Source organism: Bos javanicus, chromosome 6 (assembly GCF_032452875.1).
Source record: "Bos javanicus breed banteng chromosome 6, ARS-OSU_banteng_1.0, whole genome shotgun sequence".
Lineage (NCBI taxonomy): Eukaryota > Metazoa > Chordata > Mammalia > Artiodactyla > Bovidae > Bos > Bos javanicus.
This window is the reverse complement of record NC_083873.1, coordinates 58,512,771-58,540,641: the sequence shown is the minus strand read 5'-3', so window position 1 is coordinate 58,540,641 and position 27,871 is coordinate 58,512,771. Positions and strand designations below refer to the sequence as shown.

Below are 27,871 nucleotides of genomic sequence, written 5' to 3'. Positions count from 1 at the left end.
ATTAAGAAGAAATAAGCATTGCCATATTGAGAATTTTTGTGTTAATGGGAAAATTCATAAATTCCAAAATGAAGTAGTAATTGACAGCTTTTTTGGGTACATAAATCAGGAAGTTATCAGTGGTATACAACTATGTAGTGTCATATTTGGGAAAAAGTATATCTATCTCGCCATGTGTAGAAGAGAGAAATTTTATTTATATTTTATTCTGCTGTACAAAGACTAACTTGATCTCCTTTCAAAGTCCTATGTGCCAGTGGGCAGGGGAAGCTAAGTTCAGTTTAGTCTGGTAAATTTACTCTGAAACAATAATTTAACCTGTCTCTAGATTTTTTTCAGATTTCTATCCATTTCCCCTTGGTCCTCTCCAAGATGGTTCCAGGGATGGGGGCAGGGGGCCACAGGGAGTGTAGGGAGACACCCTCGTCCGTTCTTACTGGTGCTTTGGCGGGTACACTGGCTAGCTTGGTCCCAACGGCGTACACTTTGCTATTGCAGTATGATGTTGGTGAATGCACAGTTCTTTTTTCAGAGCTGATCATTGCCCATGCTACCTTGGTACTGGGCCCACCTTGGCCTGCTGGTACCGTACATCTTCTGTGCCAGTTAACTGCATGCTTTTATTTTGCTGAGTGAGGTGTGGAAGTCTGGCCACTAAACAGCATGGAATGATGCTGGGGAGGCTGAGTGCTGCCATCCCAAGTCAACCACTACCTTCTCCATTCAGCCTCTTCTTTAAATAAATGTTGACTGACGATTTAACGGACAAATGCACATGGAGTGGAGGGGCCTGTGAAAGGGATACCCAGATCGTGAGCCCCAGAAGGACAGTCACCCAAGGGTAAAAACAAGTTATATATCCTGCTAAGGTGAATAAGTACTACCTGTGATTTACATGCAAGGAAGAGGGTACATAGGTTGGTTTAGAATGTCAGTAGACAATGGTGTTTTGGACATAAGAAAGTCAGTCTCCTTTAAGTTACTGATATCTGGGGCTACTGGCCAGTGTGTGTTTATGGGACGAAAGGAGATCTTGCTAAGCTATCACTGATGATGATTTTCCTTCCTTGTTGCCTCACTGTCATTTGAATGAACAATTTTTTTTTTTTTTACCTGTATCCTTATTCAATCTGGGCAAGGGTAACTACGTTTGTAACTAATGTTGCATTTGATCTGATCATTACCAAGTGAGCCCCTGTAGGAAAAGAGGTCTGATTAATCATCTACTCAGGCCTCTTACATGCCTCAATCCAGCCTCTTTCTTTGTCTTTCCCTTTCTTCCCCATCCTCATCTTACTCATTGCATCTCTGATTTGAGGGCACATTTTTTTGGTCGCTTGGCCCAGGGTCAAATTGTTAATCGCAAGTGGCTCTGATGCTGGTATTCTGCTTGTTGTGATTCCAACCTAGTGACGGCAAAACTAGCATCGACATAACCTGGAAGTGAAATTAATTCTAGAATTTTGAAACTATCAATAAGCGGATCCCTGGAAACCACTTGGTCATGTTAGGAAAGAACTCAGGAAAGCAAGTGACCCTGTGACAGTGATGGGTTATATATTCAACTTCTCAGTTATGGACAGGATACACAGTAGAATCCAGCTGTATCACCATGGTGCCTCTTATCTGCTGCATCCCATTTTACTGTATTTTTGCTACATTTTTCTTTGTAGATTCTATCTGTTCCATGAAGATCACTTGGTATGTTCTAGTTCTATTAGTTTTTATAGTTTTGCTCATCTTCATTGTCAACAAAATACTTGAAGGCCACAGAAGAGTGCAGAAGTGGCAGAGTAAGTACTGAAAAAATTCACTATTTGGGATAATTTATTTAGTGTCCAGAAGTTCCTAATCTTATCTGTAGATTCCATTTCTTTTTTTGGTTCAATTTACCACTTACTGGGCATCTGTGTATTTAAGTGGTGATTCTAGGTAACTCAAGGGCATAAGCATAGGTCAGACAGTGCCAGCACTCACGGAGTTTCCTGTCTTTCTCCAGCCCAGACAGGTGATTAGGAGCGGGAGGAAAGGCTGGGTTAATTGGAAGGAGTTTGTGGACTGGAGATTGAGCAGAGCTTGGTGGAAGTGAGGCAGAAGAGGGGTAGAAGAATAGGGAATAGTGATAAAGGATTTCAGAATTGGAGATCTTAAGCTCTAGGCTCTAGTTGATGAGTATCAACAAGAGTCAATCTATAATAAGTGTGGGGGAGAAAATAGATTTTTGACTGTGAAGCACTAAGATGTGTAGTTGGAAATAAGGATAGTAGGAATCATATTTAAAAAGAATTAACAACTGATTAAGTATGACAAGGGCATCTACCTATCAGAACAGATATCGACTGTCAATTACTGTTGCAGTCCTATGGTGTGTTCCCATGTATATACTGGCCCTACCCTTCTGGTGTGTGCCCGTGAACATACTGGCTGAATATTAAACCTGATGAGTAGTTGGTCTCTTAAGGATAGTATAAAGTGTATCATTACAAGATTAGGCTTTGGAGACGGGTACTTAGTTTTTTTTTTTTTTTCTTAGTTTAGAATCCTAGTGCTTCTACTTACTATTTATGTAACTTTGTGAAAATTACTTACCATGATTGAGTGTTCCTTTCCGCCTCTGTAAAATGAAATTAATCACCATTCTTACACAGGGTTGAGGTAAGGATTGAAATAAAGAGATTACATAAGAAGTAGTTCTCAATAAAGGATAGTAGTATTGTGCTGGGTGTAGTATTTCCCAAGACTCTTGTGTTCTTTACCAGGCAAGGCCATGTTAGTAGGCAGAGCAAACAGTTCCCTCTAGGTTTGAGGGAAAGTGTCATTAATTATTTTGGCTAAGTGTTTGTTGGAGATATTTCTGAAGACAGTTTCATATCATCTTGTCATTGGTACATTACTATATGAGGTCCTAAACACATTGGTCAGTAATATCATCAATATTCTTCATTTGTAGAATAAACATTTGCAGAGCATTCCCATGAGTTTGTTTTTTTTTTTTTAACTAGATTCTCAAAGTATATAGATAGGACATGTTCTATTTCTTTTATTTTATAGATTAAAAAAACCTCTGAGGCTCAGAGAGGTTAAGTAATACAGTAATAAAATGACAGAATTAGAATTAAGACCCAGGGTCTTTCTAGTTTTTCTTATTTTAAATAAATGTGTGTCATTTGCAATAGTACATAGTTTTGAGTTTCTTGATCTATTTGTCTATGATGGTTCAGTTCAGTTCAGTCACTCAGTCATGTCTGACTCTTTGCAACCCCATGAACCACAGCACGCCAGGCCTCCCTGTCCATCACCAATTCCCAGAGTTTACTCAAACCCATGTCCATTGAGTCGGTGATGCCATCCAACTATCTCATCCTCTGTCGTCCCCTTCTCTTCCTGCTCTCAATCTTTCCCAGCATCAGGGTCTTTTCCAATGAGTCAGCTCTTCGCATCAGGTGGCCACAGTATTGGAGTTGCAGCTTCAACATCAGTCCTACCAATGAACACCCAGGACTGATCTCCTTCAGAATGGACTGGTTGGATCTCCTTGCAGTCCAAGGGACTCTCAAGAGTCTTCTCCAACACCACAGTTCAAAACCATCAATTCTTCAGCGCTCAGCTTTCTTTATAGTCCAACTCTCACATCCATACATGACCATTGGCAAAACCATAGCGTTGACTAGATGGACCTTTGGTGACAAAGCAATGTCTCTGCTTTTGAATATGCTGTCTAGGTTGGTCATAACTTTCCTTTCAAGGAGTAAGCATCTTTTAATTTCATGGGTGCAGTCACCATCTGCAGTGATTTTTGGAGCCCAGAAAAATAAAGTCAGCCACTGTTTTCACTGTTTTACCATCTATTTGCCATAAAGTGACGGGACTGGATGCCATGATCTTAGTTTTCTGAGTGTTGAGCTTTAAGCCAACTTACATATTAGAAAAGAGAGAGATATAAGCCAGATAGAGAAAATGTCTAGAAAGAGATCAATAGTGGGGACTGACATTATGTTTTTAGGAATATCTACCTAAATGACAGGATCACTGGCTTTCAAAAACTTGCCTTGCAAATCCAACATATGAAGTAGTGAAAACTATCATGCCATTTAGGACATTAAATATTAAATATATGTCAAATATTCTGTATATCATATCTATTATACATAACAAAATAATATTCTGCATATAAGAATAGATGCACAATTGCATTTATGGCAGTGGAGAAGCCATTGGTTTTAGAAAGTATCTACTTGTTAAATGGAAAATAACAATAAGAAAAAGTTCAATGTCTTATTACTCTGGGCTCTGCTATGAATGGCCTATTTTCCTTGGTAATCCTTGGGACCAACATGGGGAATATATATTAAGAATATGCTTGCTTATCATCTAAATATTTAATATCTTTTCTTGGAATAGGTCATAAATATGAACCTACATCTACCCTCTTACGAGGAAGTGATTCTGAGAAACTACGAACATTGAACGTGCGGGTTATTTCAGGTGAGTTCTGTGATATCCAAACAGAGCACTGCCTATGAAATTCCAGTGCATCACCATTTCACTATAGACACAAGATCGAGTGATCTGAGCTCATTTAAATTAGTCTTGTAGCTGGAAGAAAGGAGCCATGAGCAAATGAAATCCAGTTTAATGTGTCTTATTATCAGGGGACAGTTATGATAAAAACTACCTCCTTAAATAATGGAAAGTTGGCTTAATTGGCAAGAAGAAATTCATGTGAGTAGGCAGAGGCAAGAAAGCAATAAGGAATAAGCCTCAGGTTTATTTTTAAATGAGACAAGATACCATTATTCCTTGGAATTGCAAGAAGTAATTGCAGAGTGGGCATAGTTTTGCTGGAGTCTTCACTTAGCAGAGGGTGTCATTGTACAAAGAGAACGTCTAATAGCCCCAATTAAAAAGTCCCCTGTCCTCTCCTGAGAGCTAGAAACAGAATAAGGGAATCCTAATTAGAGCAGCTGAGGGGGCTGTGAGCACAGATGCTGTGGTTCGATCTCATTCTTCTAATTGTGAAGTCTCTTTCTGAATTCAAATTGTCAAACCATATTTAAGAGAGAGAGAGAAACTACAACATGGGCAAAACTTCTTCATCAAGGAGAAATAATGTCCTCGACTCAGAAAACCAGAGAATTATGACTGGTGTTACCACGGCTCCTGGTGCACAGCCAGGGAGCAGGTGCCTTCACATTTTGTGAGAAGTTTGATAAGGAAGCTTCATGTCAGCTGTGTAAACAATTTTCAAAAACAAAAGGAAACCAAACCCTGAGCCCTCACCACAGCTACATTTGTAACCACATGGAGATTTGCACAGCATTTCACTGGAAAATATGCTCTGGGAACTTTCTTAGCTTTTTAAACTGGGAGGTTCTCAGAGCCCTAATTTGAGAAAAAAAATTGGGTTGGGTGCCCCTAAAGAGCTCAATTAAAAAGAAACTTAGACTTTCTATGCTCATCATTAGCAGTAAAATGGTTAACCTATGGCAAATAAGAAGCATTAGCTAAGTCATCATTTGATATCAGCAACGTACATGAGCTTGGGCAAACTCTGGGTGATGGTGAGGGACAGGGAGGCCTGGCATGCGGCAGTCCGTGGGGTCGCAGAGTCAGACACACGGGGTGACTTGGACAGCAACAACAAAAACGAGGGGAAGGTTGATGAAAACTGCATGCAGTCAGTGCCAATTTTGTTTGATGAATGAAACAGACAACACAGGGTGGTTTCAAATGGCGAAAGTAATGTTTATTTGTGGCATAGCCTCTGCTCTCCCTTCTTACCCGGTGCCTGTGCCTGCCATTCATGGGCCAGGCATGTTCTAACCCAGTGCTCCTGGGCTTTGGGTTGACTTAGGAATTCTGGTACTTTCTCATTTTAAGTCATAATTCTGAACCCTGTAGCCTTGTCTGAGAAAAAGTCAGTAGTTCCCCTGTCAACCTGTATAATCAGGGGAAGCACAAATTTAAAGTACTAGCTAACCACAAGACTCACCTCACAGGTTCTATTTATGAGCCTGTGATTTTCATGCACCAGAGAACTCTGCCTCAGCCATCCTTTCCCTTTAATGGTTCTCATTAAAAATCCTCTGACTTTATTACCAGGCATATAATATTAATGTTTAGAGTGGGCCAAGGGGTGATGGCCTTTTTTTAAAACCAAGAGGTCTTTGGAAGTTTAGCATCTTAAAGGGAGGAAGAAGCAGATGCTTTCTTGTTATAAATATTCCTCTAACCTTAAATGCAGTTTCCCCCCTTCCATGATAAGTTGCTCTTTCTGAGAGAGAAATGGGAAGGAAATAATGTCTCCCCTGAGTGCTGTTTCTAAGGCCTCTCTTTGTAATGATGGATGATCAGCAACAGTGAGAATCTAGGGGAAAAAATGTGCCAGCATGATCCTCTGGAGAAGCAGTAACATAAGTGAAAAAGAAAAAAAAAATGTAGTTCAAAGAGAGCAGTGACTATAGTCACATTCAGCAGAGCAGCTTGCTGTCAGCCCTGCCTGTACGTTCCAGAAGGTCTCTTCAGTTGCTCATGTATTACAAAGTAAGTATTGTGACACACATACACACAGAGATATAGATAGCTCACACCCTCAAGAAGATAAGAGAGAAATAGCACCCTTGCACTGCACGGGGCCTGGCACGTGCCGGGGGCAGAGTGAACACAGGTGAAATAAATAAGCCTCATCGCTACAGAAAGAGAAGTCGCACAGAATCAATTCTCAAGCTTCTGTGTGTCTCTAATATTTTCTCTCTTGCTTGGGGGAAGTGTGATGCCTTCTGTTGTCTGCCTTGGCATTCATCTATTTTACATTTTATTCACTTGACTATATTCTTCTCACACAGGTGATGACTCTGTCTTATTCATCTTTGGATTCTTGTCCCTAGCACAGTATCTGGCATGTAGTTCATGCACAATAAAAGCTTATTAAATTGCACAAACCCTAAGGGGAAATGAGTGTAGAGTAAAAGGAGCAGTTGAATGAGAAATGAACCTTGGGGGTGGGGAAAGGTGAAAACAAATGGAGAGACGGAATGATCAAGGGAACATAATTTCATTTCATTAAAGAACGTAAAATGCACTTTGTAGAACTGCTAAGGATATCAAAGGATAAAAAACATTTTGAAGAAATTTTGAGAACCATGCAAAAGTAACTTGGAGATTCATCCATAAAAATAGTGCTTAATGAGTTGACTCCCTTGGGAGATGAAGGCCAGGGTAGTGTATTTGAATCATTGGGTGCAGACAATAGAAACCAACTTGGCTGATTTGGCAGAAAGGAAATTTATGGGAAGAGCAGTAGAGAACCCATGGAAGCAACAAGAACGTTAGGTAATCTAAGCTTGTGCAGGAGTTGAGGGGACAGGCAGCCAAAACACGACTGGTGTTACCCCATAGGAATGGTCTGTTGAGAATGCCTCTGCTGATGTCCACACCAGATGCTCCCTCTGGGTTGCCAGAGCTCCCCTTTGACCACTCAGCCACTTTGCATCACTGTCCAGGATTACAAGCTCCACAGAGGGGTATCTGGTTGACTGAATGAAGGCACAGATTGGTACTCTGGGTACCAGGAAGCAGGGCGAGGGGATGTCTGCCCCTCTAACTTCCTGCATACTTGAGAGTGCCCCTGAGATGGCCGTATACTGGACAGCCAACAAATAAATATCTACGTGCACGACAGCAGGTTCCTAGGAGTTGAGCCTCCTCCACTGTGTGGGTCAGCCAGGGAAGTTCTATCATCTCTTTCCAGACTATGTCTATCAAAAATGGTGAGATCTTTAAAACTTGAAATTCTTCACTTTCAAATATTCAACAAAAATATATTGAACACTTTGAGCCAGAAACAGTGTTAAGCATTGCCGACACAGTGGTCGTACCACAGTGCAGTCTCTGCCTTCACAGAGCTGAGGCCACCATTCAGGAGATTCAACCCCTGGTTCCTTAGGAGAAGGGAAGCTAATTAAACTATACAAACTCAGTAACCCCCTTGATGTGCACAGTACTTTCACACACATCATTTTATATCATTTCATAAGAACCTCACTTTTTCTTTCCTGATGAGAAAAATGGAAGCTAAAAGAGTTTAAAGTAACTGACCCACTGCCAGATCCTAGCAGGGTCAGGGTTCAAACTTGGTTCTAACCAGTGGTTGCACTTTTCAGCACATCACTTAATGACAATGATGAACGGGGAAGTTTACTGCTGGTTCAGATCAAAACTCTTCTTACTCTTTAGATGTAAAAGAGCTGGAAACCGAGATGAAACATTTTCTCTATAATTTAGCAGGAGTGTGTGTGAGACAGTGTGAGTCATCCTAAAAGTAACATTTCAGCACTGACAGTTAATGTGGGTGGGTTCTGAAGAACCACAAAGCAAAGAAAATGAAATGTCATCATGAATGAGAATTGCTAAATGCCAAAAGGAGGCGGATGACCTTGTAATATATATTACTCCCCAATAAAACTGATGGCAGTGTAAAATTATAATTTGCAACATGTTTAAGGCCAGTATAAAGATTAAGCAGGTTTCAATTTTATGCAGAAGATAAACTACTGGTACCAGATGTCCAGCAACCAAGCAAGATAACATGAAAATTTAATTTTTACTTGCTTAACTATAATATTTATGACTCTTAAAATACAGATTTAGGTTCATAAAACAGTAAAGGTTATAGCCATCTGCTTGGTTACAGAACAGATCAAGAAGCAGAGGGTGACTCTACATGTAGAAGGAAATTCGTAAGAGTGAAGAATCCATAGGCTAAATAAGAGAATTTATTCATTCACTGAGTGACTCTATGTGACAGCCATTTGTGCCAGGTCTGAAAAAACAGGGTAAAACATTTTGCAGATAAACATCTTCATCTGTGCAAAAACTTCCCCTGCCTGACCCATCCTACCCCCAGTCGCCACCTCCCTTGCAAACCTTCCCCTTTCCCACCCTGCCTTTGTCTGATTAACTCCAACCCTGCCTTTCGTTAATCTTGTTAATCTTGGCTTAACTAACCCTTTCTCAGGGAAGTGTCTCAGATTTGGTGGACAAAGTAAACTACACCCTCATAACATAACACATCTTTTTGTGGCAATTATCACTGTTGTTCTTTTATGTTTCCGTTATTACTTACTGTCTCTCCTGTGAGCCAGTTAGCACCTTGTGATCAGGACACTATCTGATAATACTCATTGCTGCATCCCCAGCTCATAGTACAGTGTATAGAAGAGTTCATTACGGGTACCCAATAAATATTTGTGAAATAAATACAACCCTGTGTTGTCTATGTTGAAAGAATGGCTGCTGTCATCTTACAAAGACCTTTTCCTCCCAAACTATAACTTTTGATAATGCCTACCCAAAATAACAAAAGGAGAATGGTTAAACACTTCATCAGTTTCATTCCTTGGAGTACTAAGGATACCTGCAGTGTCAATGAATCAGACACTGAGTCAATGGCTCGGAATATTAGCACCTATCTGTTCAAGAAGCTTTTCCCCCTCTTTAATTGCTAATTCTAGATAATTCTGCAGTCATTTCCCACCCCCTCCCCCCATCCACATTTGATTCTCTCACCAGCCAGATTTGGAACAGCTGAGTAGTTTTAGGATCACTGTTAATAAAAACAGATGGAGCTTTGAACATAGTAGGGAGTTGGCACCTTGAATAATGGAAATGTATTTTAAGGCACCATAATTGGTTCTATTAGCACTAAAAGGCTACTAGCTATCTTGGGCTTGCACAAAAGTGCTCATGTTTTCATGTGATGGAAAGGTCAGAATGACGCATAGCAATATTGAAATTCTATATTCCTATGACAATTAGATCTTCATGATCCAGATAACCACAATGGTATGATCACTCACCTAGAGCCAGACATCCTGGAATGTGAAGTTAAGTGGGCCTTAGGAAGCATCGCTATGAGCAAAGCTAGTGGAGGTGATGGAATTCTAGTTGAGCTATTTCAAATCCTAAAAGATGATGCTGTGAAAGTGAGGCACTCAATATGCCAGCAAATTTGGAAAACTCAACAGTGGCCATAAGCCTGGAAAAGCTCAGTTTTCATTCCAATCCCAAAGAAAGGCAATGCCAAAGAATGTTCAAACTACCACACAATTACACTCATCTCACATGCTAGTAAAGTAATGCTCAAAATTCTCCAAGCCAGGCTTCAACAGTATGTGAACCATGAACTTCCAGACGTTCAAGCTGGATTTAGGAAAGGCAGAGGAACCAGAGATCAAATTGCCAACACCTGTTGGATCATCAAAAAAGCAAGAAAGTGCCAGACAAATATGTTACTTCTGCTTTATTGACTATGCCAAAGCCTTTGCCTGTGTGGATCACAGCAAACTGTGGAAAATTCTTCAAGAGATGGGAATACCACACCACCTGACCTGCCTCCTGAGAAATCTGTGTGCAGACCAAGAAGCAACAGTTAGAACTGGACATGGAACAACAGACTGGTTCCAAATCAGGAAAGGAGTAAGTTAAGGCTGTATATTGACACCCTGCTTATTTAACTTACATGCAGAGTACATAATGCAAAATGCCCTGTTGGATGAAGTACAAGCTGGAATCAGGATTGCTGGGAGAAATATCAATAACCTCAGATATGCAGATGACACCACCTTTATGGCAGAAAGCAATGAAGAACTAAAAAGCCTCTTGATGAAAGTGAAAGAGGAGAGTGAAAAGGCTGGCTTAAAACTAAACATTCAGAAAACTAACATCATGGCATCTCATCCCACCACTTCATAGAAAACAGATAGGGAAACAATGAAAACAGTGAGAGACTTTATCTTTTGGGGGGCTCCAAAATCACTGTAGATGGTGACTGCACCCATGAAATTAAAAGATGGTTGCTCCTTGGAAGAAAAGCTATGACCAACCTAGACAGCATATTAAAAAGCAGAGATGTTACTTTGCCAACAAAGGTCCATCTAGTCAAAGCTATGGTTGTTCCAGTAGTCATGTATAGATGTGAGAGTAAGACTATAAAGAAAGCTGAGTGCCGAAGAATTGATACTTTTGAACTGTGGTGTTGGAGAAGACTCTTGAGAGTCCCTTGGACTGCAAGGAGATCCAACCAGTCCATCCTAAAGGAAATCAGTCCTAAATATTCATTGGAAGGACTGAAGCTGAAGCTGAAACTCCAGTACTTTGGCCACCTGATGAGAAGAACTGAAAGACCCTGATGCTGGGAAAGATTGAGGGCAGGAAGAGAAGGGGATAATAGAGGATGAATGGTTGGATGGCATCACCAACACGATGGACATGAGTTTGAGTAAGTTCCGGGAGTTGGTGGCGGACAGGGAAGTCTGGCATGCTGCAGTCTGTGGGGTCGCAAAGAGTTTGACACGACTGAGCAACTGAACTGAACTGATGGCAATTAGAAAAAATAATTAAGACTGAAAGGTTTTTTTGAAGCCAGCTTAGAGAACTGAATAAGAATCACTGAACCATCTGAGAACGTCCACATCTGTCTTGCCCAAAGTAATCTGTGAGGATTAACTTGAATTCATCCATTTTTAGAGACGCTCTTAGGAGGAAACTGAGTACTCTGTGGGTAACAGGTTAGACATTTATTGCCATTATCTCCACAAAGTTGTGGCTGAATCTCTCAAAGTGTTAAGGAGAGAAGGAAGCACAGAGCTCGTCGTTTTGGAGGTTAGCTAACCACAGCCTGTGCCTGCTGAGTGCGTACACAGGTCCCACTAAATTTTGAGCAGTGTCCTCCGGTGAGCTTTAAAAGACGCTGGTAAAAATACTTTGTGTTGCACTTAGCAGTCCTTTCTATTTTTTCAGAGTACATCAAAGTGTACTTTTATTGCCTCATTTTACCTTTATTTTCCTTAAGGCAGCCACACTAGCTTTGCCAAAGTCACAAGGAAATGATCTCGATAGTTCCGTTTCAGTACCTGGTCCGCTTTGAAGGAACATGGCAGGCGAGGCCCAAGCCCGGTTGGGCCGCTGCCCACAAGGCCACACAGGTTCACAGAGGTAACTTATCTGGTCTAGTGCCTTCTTTCAGGCCTCTTGGCTCAGCCTCCTGCAATGGCAGCAGGATCTATGATTGTGTAACCCAGCTCACACCAACAGTTGATAAAACCAGAAGACCAGAGTATTAATTCCCAAAGAGAAAACTCAGCTGAGAGAAATATGGACCAAAACGCTTCTGATGGCACACACCTGTGTCCTCTCTTCTTGGAACCACGTGGGAAGTCAAATCCCAGCCAAGGCTTGTTTGCCAGGTCTTCAAGTGGATTCTTTTGCCAACATAGTTTAAGAGGCCTTATTCCCTGTTTTAGAGGAAGCCTAATTGGCTCATTTCACACAGCACTTTTAACATTTAACAGGTTTTAGCCTAGGGGTAATTTCTGAAGATCTTCACGACCTAGATAATCACGATGATATGATCACTCACCTAGAGCCAGACATCCTGGAATGTGAAGTCAAGTGGGCCTTAGAAAGCATCACTATGAACAAAGCTAGTGGAGGTGATGGAATTCCAGATGAGCTATTTCAAATCCTGAAAGATGATGCTGTGGAAGTGCTGCACTCAATATGCCAGCAAATTTGGAAAACTCAGCAGTGGCCACAGGACTGGAAAAGGTCAGTTTTCATTCCAATCCCAAAGAGGGCAATGCCAAAGAATGCTCAAACTACCACACAATTGCGCTCATCTCACACACTAGGAAAGTAATGCTCACAATTCTCCAAGCCAGGCTTCAGCAATACGTGAACCATGAATTTCAGATGTTCAAGCTGGTTTTAGAAAAGGCAGAGGAACCAGAGATCAAATTGCCAACATCCGCTGGATCATGGAAAAAGCAAGAGAGTTCCAGAAAAACATCTATTTCTGCTTTTTTGACTATGCCAAAGCCTTTGACTGTGTGGATCACAATAAACTGTGGAGAATTCTGAAGGAGATTGGGAATACGAGACCACCTGACCTGCCTTTTGAGAAACCTATATGCAGGTCAGGAAGCAACAGTTAGAACTGGACATGGAACAACAGACTGGTTCCAAATAGGAAAAGGAGTATGTCAAGGCTGTATATTGTCACCCTGCTTATTTAACTTATATGCAAAGTACATCATGAGAAACTCTGGGCTGGAAGAAGCACAAGCTGGAATCAAGATTGCTGGGAGAAATATTAATAACCTCAGATATGCAGATGACACCACCCTTATGGCAGAAAGTGAAGAGGAACTAAAAAGCCTCTTGATGAAAGTGAAAGAGGAGAGTGAAAAAGCTGGCTTAAAGCTCAACATTCAGAAAACGAAGATCATGGCATCCAGTCCCATCACTTCATGGGAAATAGATGGGGAAATAGTGGAAACAGTGTCAAACTTTATTTTTGGGGGGTCCAAAATCACTGCAGATGGTGATTGCAGCCATGAAATTAAAAGACGCTTACTCCTTGGAAGAAAAGTTATGACCAACCTAGATAGCATATTGAAAAGCAGAGACATTACTTTGCCAACAAAGGTCTGTCTAGTCAAGGCTATGGTTTTTCCTGTGGTCATGTATGGATGTGAGAGTTGGACTGTGAAGAAAGCTGAGCGCTGAAGAATTGATGCTTTTGAACTGTGGTGTTGGAGAAGACTCTTGAGAGTCCTTTGGACTGCAAGGAGATCCAACCAGTCCATTCTAAAGGAGATCAGCCCTGGGTGTTCTTTGGAAGGAATGATGCTGAAGCTGAAACTCCAGTACTTTGGGCATGAAGAGGTGACTCATTGGAAAAGACTCTGATGCTGGGAGGGATTGGAGGCAGGAGGAAAAGGGGATGACAGAGGATGAGATGGCTGGATGGCATCACTGACTCGATAGATGTGAGTTTGAGTGAACTCCGGGAGATGGTGCTGGACAGGGAGGCCTGACGTGCTGGGATTCATGGGGTCGCAAAGAGTCGGACACAACTGAGCGACTGAACTGAACTGACTGAATTTCTGAAGATACCTTTGCATGTTTGTGCTCTGATTATGGGTTGATTTTATAGATTAACTCTCACAGGGCGCTCTTGTTTTCCTTATCTCCAAATTCCTGGGTGGCACCTCAGAGGTTTTGTTCAGCTTAAACCCACAGCCTTTTTTTTTTTTTTTTAAAAGAAACACACGCACAGATAAGTTAAATAACATTCTTTCAGTCATTCAACACGTATTTATTGAGTACCTGTTATGTGTCATGCTCCAAGATGGAGTTCTGGGGAGTAAACTGAGCAAAAAATACAAACTTTGTACCCTGGAGGCAGACAGATAAGGAATTACAACAAAACTGGATACATTCTCCTTTGGGGAAGTAGAGGTCACAGAGGGTCATAAGACACCTAAATTTGTTTTGTTCTTGTTTTTTCTTTTGGCTTTCCAATTCAGTAACCAAGTAAAATTTAGCTGAACAAGTGCTTTTACAGAAGAGAAGATAAAAAATTTGATGTGGCAACTTCCCTTAGTAGCCAAGAGAGCCTGACTAGGATGGGGACGTTTTAGATGTTTCTTCAGTGTGGAGATGTACCCTGTCTTTCACATGAAGATCACCAGGAACAAAGTAAAGGAAACACCTCATAAATTTCTGTTACTCAGTGGGAATCAAGAATTACTTTGGAAAGACAAGCTGAGGTTAGAGACTAAATATCACAGAAATGAAGCATTTTGAAAAGTGATAAAAATTTTTAAAAAGAAGAAGAAACATCATTAGAGGTCACCCTGGCCATTGTCATGGGTGGAGTGATAGGGGCTTTATTTGAGAACATAAAGCATGTGGTTTTATTTTTAATCAAAATTTCTACTGTTGGAAATCCATTTTGTTCACTAGATTCAGTCAGGTCAAAACTCAGACCAGGGTTCTTTCTAAATTTTTAGGCTCCGCTGAGGCTCTTATAAAAAGTCAAAGAACTGTTTGGTTCAGAGATTTGACAAATTCATGAAAAGACCTTTATGAAGTTTTAAAATATTTCAGACTGCTTCTGCTGCATTAAGTAGTGTTGCTGAGTGAATATGATTTGAAAGAAGCTATTTCTCAGTGTAAAACTAGAAAAAATATCACCTGTTTTAGCTATTCTGAAGAAGGTATTAAAATGACAGATATCCTACCTTTTTACCTTTTAATCAATTTTTCTGAAGTTTTCCTATTAGCATAAAAGTTACATGACTTTGGATACTAGGAGAAAAAGAAGATAATGTACCACTAGAGAGTTACTTTGAACTAGCTGTCATTTTGACAAATAATGACTTTCTGAATTATGGTTATACCACACTATAAAACATCAGGAAACCGAATAAATAAGCAAATGACGAGCAGTTTGACTTTCAAACCAAAAGGACTCTGATAATTTTCTTCGATAATTATTTGGTTCCATGAATAGGCTCTTTTGAGATTTTAACCTTTAAAAATTATTCTCTCTAAATCTCAAATTTTGGAAGGTTATAAGATATTTTACCAGCGGGGAAGGAGTGGGGAGGAATAGATTAGGCATTTGGGATTAACATACACACGCTCAGTCGCTCAGTCGTGTCCGACTCTTTGTGACCCCATGAACTGCAGCACGCCAGGCCTCCCCTGTCCATCACCAACTCCCGGAGTCCACCCAAACCCATGTCCATCGAGTCGGTGATGCCATCCAGCCATCTCATCCTCTGTCGTCCCCTTCTCCTCCTGCCCTCAATCTTTCCCAGCATCAGGGTCTTTTCCAATGGGTCAGCTCTTCGCATCAGGTGGCCAAAGTATTGGAGTTTCAGCTTCAACATCACTGCTATATTTAAAATAGACAACCAACAAGGACCTACTGTATAGCACAGGGAACTCTGCTTAATAGTCTGCAATAACCTAAATGGCAAGAGTTTGAAAAAAAGAGTAGAAACAGCTATATGTATAACAGAATCATTTTGCCATATACTTTAACATTGTTAATCAATTATACTCCAATATAAAATAAAAATTAAAAAAAGATGCTTTGTCAAAGATGTCAAACAATTATTCACATGGAAGTTCATTCTGAAGCTTCAATGTGCATCAGAATCAACCATCAAAGGCCCCCTGGGCCATTAAGAAGGGAGATGGCAATTCAGTAGGTCTGGGGCAGGGTTCTCGAGCCTGCACTTTAAATTACCACCGCTGGGGATTTTCAGGCCAAGGCTCTGTTGATCACTTTATTTGTTTTCTATTGCTGTGTAACAGATTATCACAAACTTAGTGGCTTAAGACCACATACCTTCATTATCTCACAGTTTCCGTGGGTCAGAAATTTGGGTACTGTTCTGCTGCATTCCAGGAACTCATAAGCTTGAAGTCAAGATGCGAGCTGGCCTGTGTTGTCATCTGAAGGGTTTCCTTCCAAGTTGGTTCATGTTGTTGGCAGAATTCATTTCTTTGAGGATGTAAACTGAAGGCCCTGGCTTCTTAACTGGTTCTCACCACCAGACACCACCCCTAGGTCCTGGAGGCCACCTGCAGAGCCCTGCTATAGGACCCTTTTCATACACAATTCGCAACATGGCAGCTTGCTTCTTTGAGCCCAGTGAGGGATCCTCCCTGATGGCAGGGAAGGCCATGTCTCTCTTTTAAAGGCTTTCAAATCGTTAAATCAGACCCACCCAGGATAGATTCTCTCAAAATCAACTGATTTGGGATGTTAATTAACCTGCAAAGCTCTTCATCTTTGTGTAACCTAGTCACAGGAATGAGATCCTATTACAGTCCTGCCCATGCTCAAGGGAGGAGAATTAAAGGGGGGCATGTACACCAGGAGTGGGAATCTTGGGGGCTGTTGTAGAATTCTTCCTACCACAACCACCCTTGAGAGTACAGGTTTAAAAAGACAAAAACCACAGACCCCTGGGGATTTTCAGTGTGAGAGAAGTAAGGCTGATACATCTAGTCCCCTGAGTGCAGTTGGCCCTTACCAACAAAAGAGCCAATGAAACAAGAAAATTCAGGACTTTAGTGGATGATGAAAATGGCTTACCATATTAGTAGGAAAACAAAAAATTACTGAATGAATGATGCTGGGACAACTGAATAATCACTTAGGAAAAAAAAATTTACTTAATCCAGAGCTCACATTAACACTTCAGTAAATTTCAAACAGGTTAATGATTTTAATGGTAACATGAAACCACAAAATAGAAGAAACAATGGTAGAATTCATTTATAATGAACTGCAAAACTAATCATGACACAAAATTCAGCGAAATCACTAATAAATTTGACCATGTGTAAAAGAATGTACAGAGAAGGCAATGGCACCCCACTCCAGTACTCTTGCCTGAAAACTCCCATGGACAGAGGAGCCTGGTAGGCTGCAGTCCATGGGATCGCTAAGAGTCGGACACGACTGAGTGACTTCACTTTCACTTTTCACTTTCATGCATTGGAGAAGGAAATGGCAACCCACTCCAGTGTTTTGGCCTGGAGAATCCCAGGGACGGAGGAGCCTGGTAGGCTGCGGTCTATGGAGTCGCACAGAGTCGGACACAACTGAAGTGACTTAGCAGCGGCAGCAGCAGCAAAAGAATGCACACAGCAAAAACAACTGGGAAAAGATTTTTGCAGCTCATCAGAGATGAGCAACATTTCCTAGTGTATAAGGAGCTTCTAATAATTCATGAAGAAAAGACCATAACCCAGTAGGCAAATGGGTAAAGGATAAGAATGGACTGTTTATAGAAAATGAAATACAAATAGTTCTTAAACATACGAAAAATTGTTTGGTCTCACTCAGACCAAATTCTGTCAAAAATTTTTTTGTTTGATGTTTACTATGGCTATTTGGGTATAGGAAACATAGCAGTGAACCAAATGAAATAAATATTTCTACTCTCCTGGAGCTTACATTCAGGTGGAAAAGCTAATTAAAGTTACCCTGAGATACCACTTCACTTTCATCTATCAGATTGACAAAAATCCGTAAGTAGACATCATACTCTATGGCAAAGGGCAAGAGGTACTCATATTTCACTAAGGTAAACTGAGAGGTGAAATTGGTACAACTTCTATGATAGGTAATTTGGCAATAACTATGTAATAACGATCAAAATTATGAATGTACAAACACTTTGAGCCAGTAACTCCATTTCTAGGAATTTATCATATAGATGTACTCATATAGCAGAGAAATGGCTTATATACAATGTTTACTGCTAGTGCATTTGCAAGATCAAAAGATTAGACACCATCTAAACAAGAGGCTATTTAAAGACATGGTGATACATCCATACTGTGGAATATCAGGAAGTTGTAAAAAAGAATAAGGAAATACTTATGTGCAAAGATCCACAAGATGTATCATTCATGATATAGATATATACAGTATTTCGCCAGTTGTGGGAAGGACAAAAACATTTTAGTAACATAAATGTACAAATGTATCATCTATCTACCTATCTATCCAGAAGGGAAGGAAATACGTGATATTGTGCAAAGTGATTGTCTGAGAGATGGGTTAATAGGCAATATTCACTCAGTATCCGTTTATAGCTTAAAATCTTTAAATCATGTAAATGTGTTCCTTATTTAGAAAATTAAATCCCCCAAATAAGTTTCTGTTATCAAATTTTTTTTTCTAATTAAAGGAATTACATTTTGAGAGAAAATTTGACAGTATCTTCCAGTCAATCACATCAGTGTTTAATCGCCCTCTTGGACAAAAAGTATCATATTCTTGATTACCCTTATCTTCCTATTTGATTTCTCATCTTAAGAAACAACTACCCAAATTTCTCTTTAAATTATAGGTCACCTCATTTCCATCCATGTTCAGGGCTTTGTATAAAAAGCAGAGACATCTGTGAAGCAAAAAAATCACATGTATTATGTAGAACTCAAGTTTCAATATAAAAACTAGAAAAGCAAGACTCAGGACCCCAGTGGAATGAGAGCAACACCACTGAACCATGAACAGAAAATTTTGTCTCCTACTTGAAGTCAGTTGAAGATAATATCAGAAGAATTTTATAAAGTCACAGAGTCATAGCAGAGCAGGCTAGACTTTATCATTATCTGTAAATTTGCTTTTTGGTGAAATTGTCCCTGAAATCAAGGATGTCATTAATATTCTTCTTAGGGACATATTTAAACAATATACGATAGAGGGAAATGTTTGTACTTTCTAAACCAAAATTTTTTCTTGCTACTTGATGTTGTACTTTAAGTTTTTTTCTTTACTTTGCTCCTCCTTCACTATACTTCAGATCTTGTGCCCAGAAGGCGGTGGGAGAGGAGGAATGAAAGGGAAGATACAAAGTTGAGAGAAATGGGTGAAAAGTGTCAGAGCTGCAGACAGGAAATTGAGTGAGTGGTAGAAACTGCCAAAATCCTATTTAGACCCAGGGCATAGTTCTCTTACTACAGTAGAATATACTGTGTCTGCTTTTGCATTGCTGTTGACTAAATAAAGACTAGAACAGCTCTCTTTATTAAATAGCAGAGACCACAAAGAGGCTGTCGATGACTCCAGTCAAGGACGTGCTTCCTCCAATACCAGAACTAGAAGTTACTTCCGCGGTGCCTCAGCAAGATCAACATACACGGTGAGTGATGCTTCAGTTTTATCCATGATTTGGCTATTTATTATAAACTCGAATAGATCCAAGGAGGTATAGTTAACTTCAAATTGCATTCCTGTCTGGATGTAGCAGATAGAGGGCTTCCCAGGTGGCGCCAGTGGTAAAGAAGCCTCCTGCCAATGCAGGAGACATAAGAGACACGGGTTCAATTGCCGGGAAGATCCCCTGGAGGAGGAAATGGCAACCCACTCCAGTATTTTCACCTGAAGAATCCCATGGACAGAGGAGTCTGGCAGGCTACAGTCCGTAGGGTCACTGAGTCTGACATGACTGAAGTGACTTACCATGCATGTAGCACATAGGAGATAGAATGTGATGAACTTTCAAAATTGGTTCATATGAATTAGATAGCATGAAATAAAATCACTATTTCCTCCAAGGTCTAGTAAGGACCAGTAAACTAATCTCTTAGTCTGTTGAACAACATGTGCCCTGAGATGTCAGCTCATCTCTTGGCACTGTTCCCTGGGACTGAGTCAGAAGTCCAGCAGGCTTCACTGTTTCACTCAGAACATGAGAAAAGAGAGAATGTAAATTTGTAAAGTAGAACTACTCATTGACCCTCAACTACTGAAATAAAAATTTCCCTAAAGTTTGTATTTTATTGACCTGGATGAATGCACATTGATTTCCATGCATTTGAATACAAAACTGTGATCAGAAGTGTCCTAGAAATCTTTTTCTTTCATTCAACAAATATTTATTAAGTAGCTATTTTGTGAAAGGCACTATTGATAACCATTGTAAGAGGTATAAAAATTGGGACAAAATGGGAAACTAGCATTTCTTAGTATTCTTTTATGGTGCTTAGTGTTTATAATACCTGGGTCCTGGCAGGAAATGGATGATATACTCATATTGAATAATTTGGGGAGAGTTTCATAAAGGGCCTTTTAAGTCAGCATGTGGGAAAACCAGAACAGGACAGTGTGGCAGCCTAGGACTCGTGACAGTGGGGCACTGCTACTGTCCCTAAGACCAAAGAGACAAAGAACTCAGAGGGACAGGGAGAGAGGGACACACGTACACACGCAGAAAGAATACGTGCGCAGGATTGCCTGATAGGAGCGGTGGCTTTTGGTCATGGACACGACAGCCTGTGGTTGCCCTGAGGAGAGAGAATTAATAGCCCGATTTGACTGTTCTTTCTTCTCAATGTCGAGTACTCTCCACTGGCCAAACCCAACCAGAGCCGGGGGACTCTGGAGCTAGATTGAGACAGTTCATATGGGCTGGTCTCCCAAGCACCAAGCAAGGTGGACAGAAGGGGAGAGCAGATCGGGAGAGTCAACCAAGGGGATCCTGCATAGGTGGCTCAGTGCACCAAACTGGAAACTAAGTGCCAAGGATCCCTCTGTCTTCAGGACTAGAGAGAGTCAGGTCTGCCTGCTTGGGTCTTAGGGCAAAATTCCTAGGGAGACGATAGTGTCATAATGTTTTAATGAAATGTTACTGGCTGTTATGCTTGATATTTCTCATTGAGGTCCTCATTCTGGGATATTCAGCCTTGCATATGAAGGAAGACTCTCCTTTGTTCACTCACCAAATACTTTTAGAGTACCTACTGTGTGCCAAAAATTCTGCTGCTGCTGCTAAGTCACTTCAGTTGTGTCCAACTCTGTGACCCCAAAGACGGCAGCCCACAAGGCTCCTCCATCCCTGGGATTCTCCAGGCAAGAACACTGGAGTGGGTTGTCATTTCCTTCTCCAAAATTCTGCTACTCATTGGCAAAATAACAGCAGTCAGTGGAAGAATTAGATGAGGGAATCCCTAATTCCAATAGAGTGTCAAGTAACGTGATAGAGGCCCTCACAGGAACTTGGGGAGCATAAAGGGGAGACCCTTTCACATGTTGCCTAGTATTTAACCGATGTCCAGTGAGTATTTGTCAAGTGAATGGATAAATTCCAACTTCTGTGTTTCTCTAGTAGTGCATAAACACTTGCATTTTTATTTTATAGAAGTGGAAAATAAGCCCCAAAAATATAGTGGCAGAGGCTGGAAGAGACCCTAGGTTTCCTGGCTCCTAGGCTGAGAAGTTTATTACCACTAACCACACTGTCTTCTTGGGGCCATAAAGGAGGCTCCGTGGTATAACAAAGGATTGGAAAGAGCCTTTAATCAGTGACCTTAGGAAGTTTTCTTGTGTTCTTATAAGACATAGTTTTAATAAATGGTTTTAAATTTTTTTCCATTAATTATTTTCAGGTCAACAGTATTTTTGTGTGAATAATATTTGCCTTTGTTTCTTAAATCTTCAGACTATCCTTATGAACTCCTCTGGGCAATTTGGACTGAAGCCTTCTGAAGAGTACTCATAACTCTATTCTGGGAATGAGTTAACTGGTAAATATTTGGTACAGCTGAGGCTGCACTATAGGAACCAGTAGAAATGCTGACTGGTTGATAGGAACTAACTCAATAGCACTCATTTTACCCAGGAGATCAAAGGAAAGAGTTTTTTCAGAAAGGAACTATGAGTCATGAGAAACAAGCTGATGAAACCCATGGAAAGAGAACACTTACTTCCTTTGTTTATCTACCATTATACAGCTTACAGTAGCCCCCAAATTTGATTTTGAGATACCAAAAACAAGGTTGAGGATGAAAATGCTTTCTCTCATCATCCCGCATTGCAGATCCTGATTTAATGTGTTTTCTTAAACAGATGGATTGTTCCTATTTTACAAATTGCTTAAGAGGATCTGGGTTGGTTGTTTATACATTTGCTTGCATCTATAAATCTTGCCTCTTTTCAGCACTGAGATGTTTAAAAAGTTCAAAGATACCAAAATAAAATGAATTTAAGTGAAATATATGAATATTTAAATCTAATAACAACATGTTTCCTTTGTTTCTTTTGGTAGTCATCTTTTTATAGCTATCACTGATGTCAAGAGTTATTATAAATATTAATTACACTAAAATTAGATATAAACAAAAGGACAGTTCTTAACTTTGAAAAATAGGAAAATATCTTCCAAAGAATTAAAATGGCCTTACTACTCAGAGCAATCTACAGATTTAATGTGATCCCTATCAAATTTCTCATGACATTTTTCACAGAACTAGAACAAATAATCCTTAAATTTACATGGAACCATAAAAGACCCAGAATTGCCAAAGCAACCCTCAGGGGGAAAAACAAAGCAAAACCAGAAAAAAAGCAGGAGGCATAACCCTCCCAGACTTCAGACAACACTATAAAGCTACAGTGATCAAAACAGTGTGGTACCAGTACTGGCACCAAAGCAGACATATGGATCAATGGAGCAGAATAGAGAGCCCGGAAGTAAACTCACGCAGCTACGGTCAATTAATCTTCAATGAAGGAAGCAAGAATACACAATGGGAAAAAGACAGTCTCTTCAGCAAGTGATGCTGGGAAAGTTGGACAGCTGCATGAAAATCAATGAAGTTAGAACACACCCTCACACCATACACAAAAATAACCTCAAAATGGCTTAAAGACTTAAACATAATATATGACACCATAAAGTTCCTAGAGGAGAACATGGGCAAAACATTCTCTGACATAAATTGTACCAATGTTTTCTTAGGTTGGTCTCCTAAAGCAATAGAAATAAAAGCAAAAATAAATAAATGGGACCTAATCAAACTTACAAGCTTTGGCACGGCAAAGAAGCCATAAACAAAATGAAAAGACAACCAATGGAATAGGAGAAAATATTAATTTTTGAAAATTATGTGACCAACAAGGGCTTAATTTCCAAAATATACAAACAGCTCATACAACTCAACAATAAAAAAACAAACAACCCAATCAAAAAATGAGCAGAAGGTAGACATTTCTCCAAAGAAGGCATTCAGTTCAGTTCAGTTGCTCAGTCATGTCCAACTCTTTGCAACCCCATGAATCGCAGCACGCCAAGCCTCCCTGTCCATCACCAACTCCCGGAGTTCACTCAGACTCATGTCCATCGAGTCAGTGATACTATCCAGCCATCTCATCCTCTGTCGTCCCCTTCTCCTCCTGCCCCCAATCCCTCCCAGCATCAGTCTTTTCCAATGAGTCAACTCTTCGCATGAGGTGGCCAAAGTACTGGAGTTTCAGCTTTAGCATCATTCCTTCCAAAGAAATCCCAGGGCTGATCTTCTTTAGAATGGACTGGTTGGATCCCCTTGCAGTTCAAGGGACTCTCAAGAGTCTTCTCCAACACCACACTTCAAAAGCATCAATTCTTCGGCGGCACACGAAAAGATGCTCAACATTTCTAATTATTAGAGAAATGTAAATCAAAACTACAATGAGGTATCTCCTCACATTAGTCAGAATGGCCATAATTAAAAAGTCTACAAACCATAAAGGCTGGAGAAAGTGTAGAGAAAAAGGAATCCTCCTACAGTGTTGGTTAGAATGTAAATTGGTGCAGCCATTGTGGAAAACAGTATGGAGAGTCCTCAAATAACTAAAAATAGAACTACCCATATGACCCAGAAATCCCACTCCTGGGCATATACCCAGACAAAACTACAATTCAAAATGATACATGCACCCGCAATGTTCATAGCAGCTCTACTCACAATTGCCAAGACATGGAAACAACCAAAATGTCCATCAACAGACGAATGGATAAAGAAGATGTGCTGTATATATACAATAGAATTCTACTCAGCCATAAGAAAGAATGAAATATTGCCATTTGCAGCAACATGGATGGGCCTGGAGATTATCATACTAAGTGAAGTCAGAGAAAGACAAATACCATATATCATCCTTACTTTGGAACTGTGGTGCTGAAGACTCTTGAGAGTCCCTTGGTTAGCAAGGAAATCAAGCCAGTCAATCCTAAAGGAAATCAACTCTGAATATTCCTTGGAAGGACTGATACTGAAGCTGAAGCTCCAATATTTTGGCCATTTGATGCAAAGAGCCGACTCATTGGGAAAGACCCTGATGCTGGGAAGGATTGAAAGCAAGAGGAAAAGGGGACAACAGAGGATGAGAAGGTTGGATGGCACCATCAACTCAATGTACACGAGTTTGAGCAAACTCCAGGAGATGGTGAACGACAGGGAAGCCTGACATGCTGCTATCCATGAGTTGGAAACAACTTAGCAACTGAACAACAGCAATAATATGTAGAATCTAAAATATGACACAAATGAATTTATCTGCAAAACAAAAAGAGACAGAGAGAACAGACTTGTGACAAGTCTTGTGACAAAGGGGAGGGAGTAGGGAGGGATGGGCTGGGAATTTGGAGTTAGTTCAGTTCAGTCACTCAGTCGTGTCCAACTCTTTGTGACCCCATGAATCGCAGCATGCCAGGCCTCCCTGTCCATCACCAACTCCTGGAGTTTACCCAAACTCATGTCCATCGAGTCAGTGATGCCATCCAGCCATCTCATTGTCTGTCATCCCCTTCTCCTCCTGCCCCCAATCTCTCCCTGCATCAGTCTTTTCCAATGAGTCAACTCTTCGCATGAGGTGGCCAAAGTATTGGAGTTTCAGCTTCAGCATCAGTCCTTCCAATGAACACCCAGGACTGATCTCCTTTAGGATGGACTGGTTGGTTGGAGTTAGTAGGTGCAAACTATTACATATAGAATGGATAAGCAATAAGGTCCCACTGGGTAGTTCAGTCAACTACACTCAGTATCGTGAGATAAACCATAATGGAAAGGAAATAAAAAAGAATGTAGGAAAGAAACATATCTTCAGAGAGTTAAGGTGGAACTTAATCTCTTAATGTCAATATATGGCTAAAATTGCTTATCTGAGTAGATTTTCAGAGTTTAACTGCAGAGTCTGATTAAGCAATCTAACAGGAATGAATGTTTCAGCACATAAAGGTGGGTTTTTTTTGTACTCTATATTTTGTTGTTGTTATTAGCTCACAAACTGAAGTTCTAATTGTAAAATTTAGAGATTGAGGATTTGGCAAATGGAATTCTACTAATCATACTTTTTCTTGCTTGTATTTCCCTGATTAATAGGTGAGTCAGGCTCAGATCTGGAATACTTCAGCAGGAATTTAGGGGTGTCACACTCTCTGAGGTATGGACATTATATGATTTCTGAGAAGCCAAATTATTGTTTCCTTGCATATCACCTACTATATTCTGACAAATGACTTGGAAATCAATGGGAACTTGGCATATAAAAAGCATAAATCAAGCTTCAAATTGTGTTACATTGTGGCAGCTTTTAAAAGCTGATTTCACTTATTTATTAAAATAATAGACTTTAACTGAAACTGTGAAGCACTGAAAGATGTAGATGGCCTGCTGTCTGCCCACAGGCTATGATGTGAAGGAGACAGGAGATGCATGCCACTAATACTAGGTGCCATGGTCAGATGTGTCATTAATAGGCTGCATGCTTCCTGCTGAGAATTCACAGGCGGATAGAATCATTGCCAGTTGAGGGTGATCTGGTAGGCTTCTCCGGAAGCCCACTTCTGAGCAGGGTCTGAAAGATGAGTTTTCCTAATCCCTCAATAAATCTATGCTTGCTCAGCCCTCATGCTCTTTTCATATCTGTCATTTACAATTATTTTCATGATTATTAACAAAGGTCTGTCTCCCTGCCTAGACTGGTTCTGTTCATCATACTATCCCTGGCAGCTGATAGAACGCTCGGCTCACAAGTAGGTGCTTAATAAATATTTGTTGGATGAAGAACTATTTCTTGAGCTTTCTTATACACCAGGCACATGCCATGTATACTCATTTCCTCCTCACAATAGCTCTCAAGGTGTCATTACCTCCAGGAAGCTAACCAGTTAGCGTGTCATCTCTGGACTAATATCTAGCTCCAGTTGAGGTCTGGTGGGCTGCAAAGCTGGGGCTGCCCCCAGGACTCACACTGCAGGGTGAAGATGGGATGAAGGGCGCAAGACACTTGGGGGTGCCTGAGAAAACGGCTCCCGCCCAGAGCTCCAGTGTCCTCTCTCCTGGGAGTAAGAGGAGCCTGGGTAAACCTGACCTTGAAGGAGTCTTCTGATGGAATGTCCCTGGGCTTGTTGGTCCTGCCTGTCTCTCCTTCAGCCAGCCAGTTCTGCTCCGCTCCCTGCGCACTTGGCTCCAAAAAAAATGAACCCGTGTTCCTGGGTGTCTGGTGTGACTCCAGGCTTCCAATCTACACCACTGAGCCTGACTTTTAGCACACCCCACTTTTCCACTGGTTCCACTTCTGACCTTGACCCATCTCATACCCACTCCGTATGACTTATAGCTTCATCCTCTGTATGTCTGTGGTTCTCACAGCAGGCGACCCTTGCCAGCTGTGCCCCACACTTATCTCCTTGATCTCTGTGTCCTGCTGAGTAGGGGGGACCCCAGCTCTCCATCCAGAGGAATTCAGGTGTCAACTGGAGCGTGCAGGGAACAATGGCACCAGGCGGAAGGCTGACTACATTGCTGAGATACCGAGCAGACATGGTGGGATTAGCATGGAAGGAAGAGGGATGGCCAGAGGAGAGGGTGTCAGGGGAGAATTGGTGGCACTTGGCAATGATTTGATGCAGGTGTGGCCTGAGGGTGCAGCAGGGGAAGCGGGGAGAGAAGAGAGGCAGAGGGCACCCCTCCGGATCTCTGTGTGGAAAACAGAATTGCCCAAACTTACAGCTGCCGCCTTTGATTTCCAGAATTTTCATTTTCCATAAGATTCCCTTCAAGCTTTACTTCAATCCTAGTTTCAAGTTCTGCTTCTCCACACACCCTGCATACTTAGTCATCCTGGATGGAGCAGTCATTCTTCAGACCACCTTGTTCCTCCAGCTTCCTTTCTGACTGTTCCCTTTCCTTCCATCTGCAGAAATCCTCTCCACCCCTCAAACGCAGATGGGCTACCATGTCCATGGAGCAGCCCCTGCTGATGCCAGTTGGAATAACGTCTCTTTTCTGTGCTTCCCTAGGGCTTAGTCCTCTTATCAAAGTCCTTCTCACATCCTGCCTCACACCACAACCATTGTACTCATGTCTGTTTCTCCACCAGACTGGGAGGAGACCAGGAATTACATCTTTTCCAGCTTCCGAGTCCCCAGTGACAGGTACTCACTTCTCCCTACCTGCTCCTCCTTTGCAATACTCATCAATGGAGTTTGACAGATATTGGTTGTAAATTTGGCACAATGTTAACCTCGAAGGCATGTGGAAGGGAGTGGGGCTGGGGATCTACATGCCAGGGACATCTAACACATTGCTGTGTTCTCTTGTATACTTGGTAGTGGATATATGGGAGTCATTGTGTTGTGATTCTATGTAACTTACACATATTTTAAAATACACTTTTGTTCCTACTTGAAATTTAATAAAATCAAATTTTAAAAGAGATAAATATTGTATA

At 40.9% G+C, this 27,871-nt stretch overlaps 1 protein-coding gene across 8 annotated transcripts in view; it reads left to right on the top strand.

The window, feature by feature from the left end:
- The window catches only part of TMEM156 (transmembrane protein 156), a 46,158-nt gene extending 19,742 nt beyond the window's left edge, over positions 1-26,416 (top strand). Inside the window, exons 4-9 of one of the 8 annotated variants that reach the window (XR_009736975.1) lie at positions 1,674-1,793; positions 4,402-4,485; positions 19,415-19,520; positions 21,819-21,903; positions 25,519-25,579; positions 26,117-26,399. Coding sequence is in view for 6 of the 8 variants with exons in the window: in XM_061419931.1 (XP_061275915.1) it covers positions 1,674-1,793; positions 4,402-4,485; positions 19,415-19,520; positions 21,040-21,073 (344 nt within the window). In the remaining 2 variants the exon portion in view is untranslated. Of the gene's footprint in view, positions 1-1,673; positions 1,794-4,401; positions 4,486-19,414; positions 19,521-21,039; positions 21,782-21,818; positions 22,388-25,518 lie in introns of those variants that run through there. The other 7 variants (XR_009736974.1, XM_061419933.1, XM_061419932.1 and 4 more) reach the window with 7 other exon arrangements.
- Positions 26,417-27,871: the final 1,455 nt, after the last annotated feature.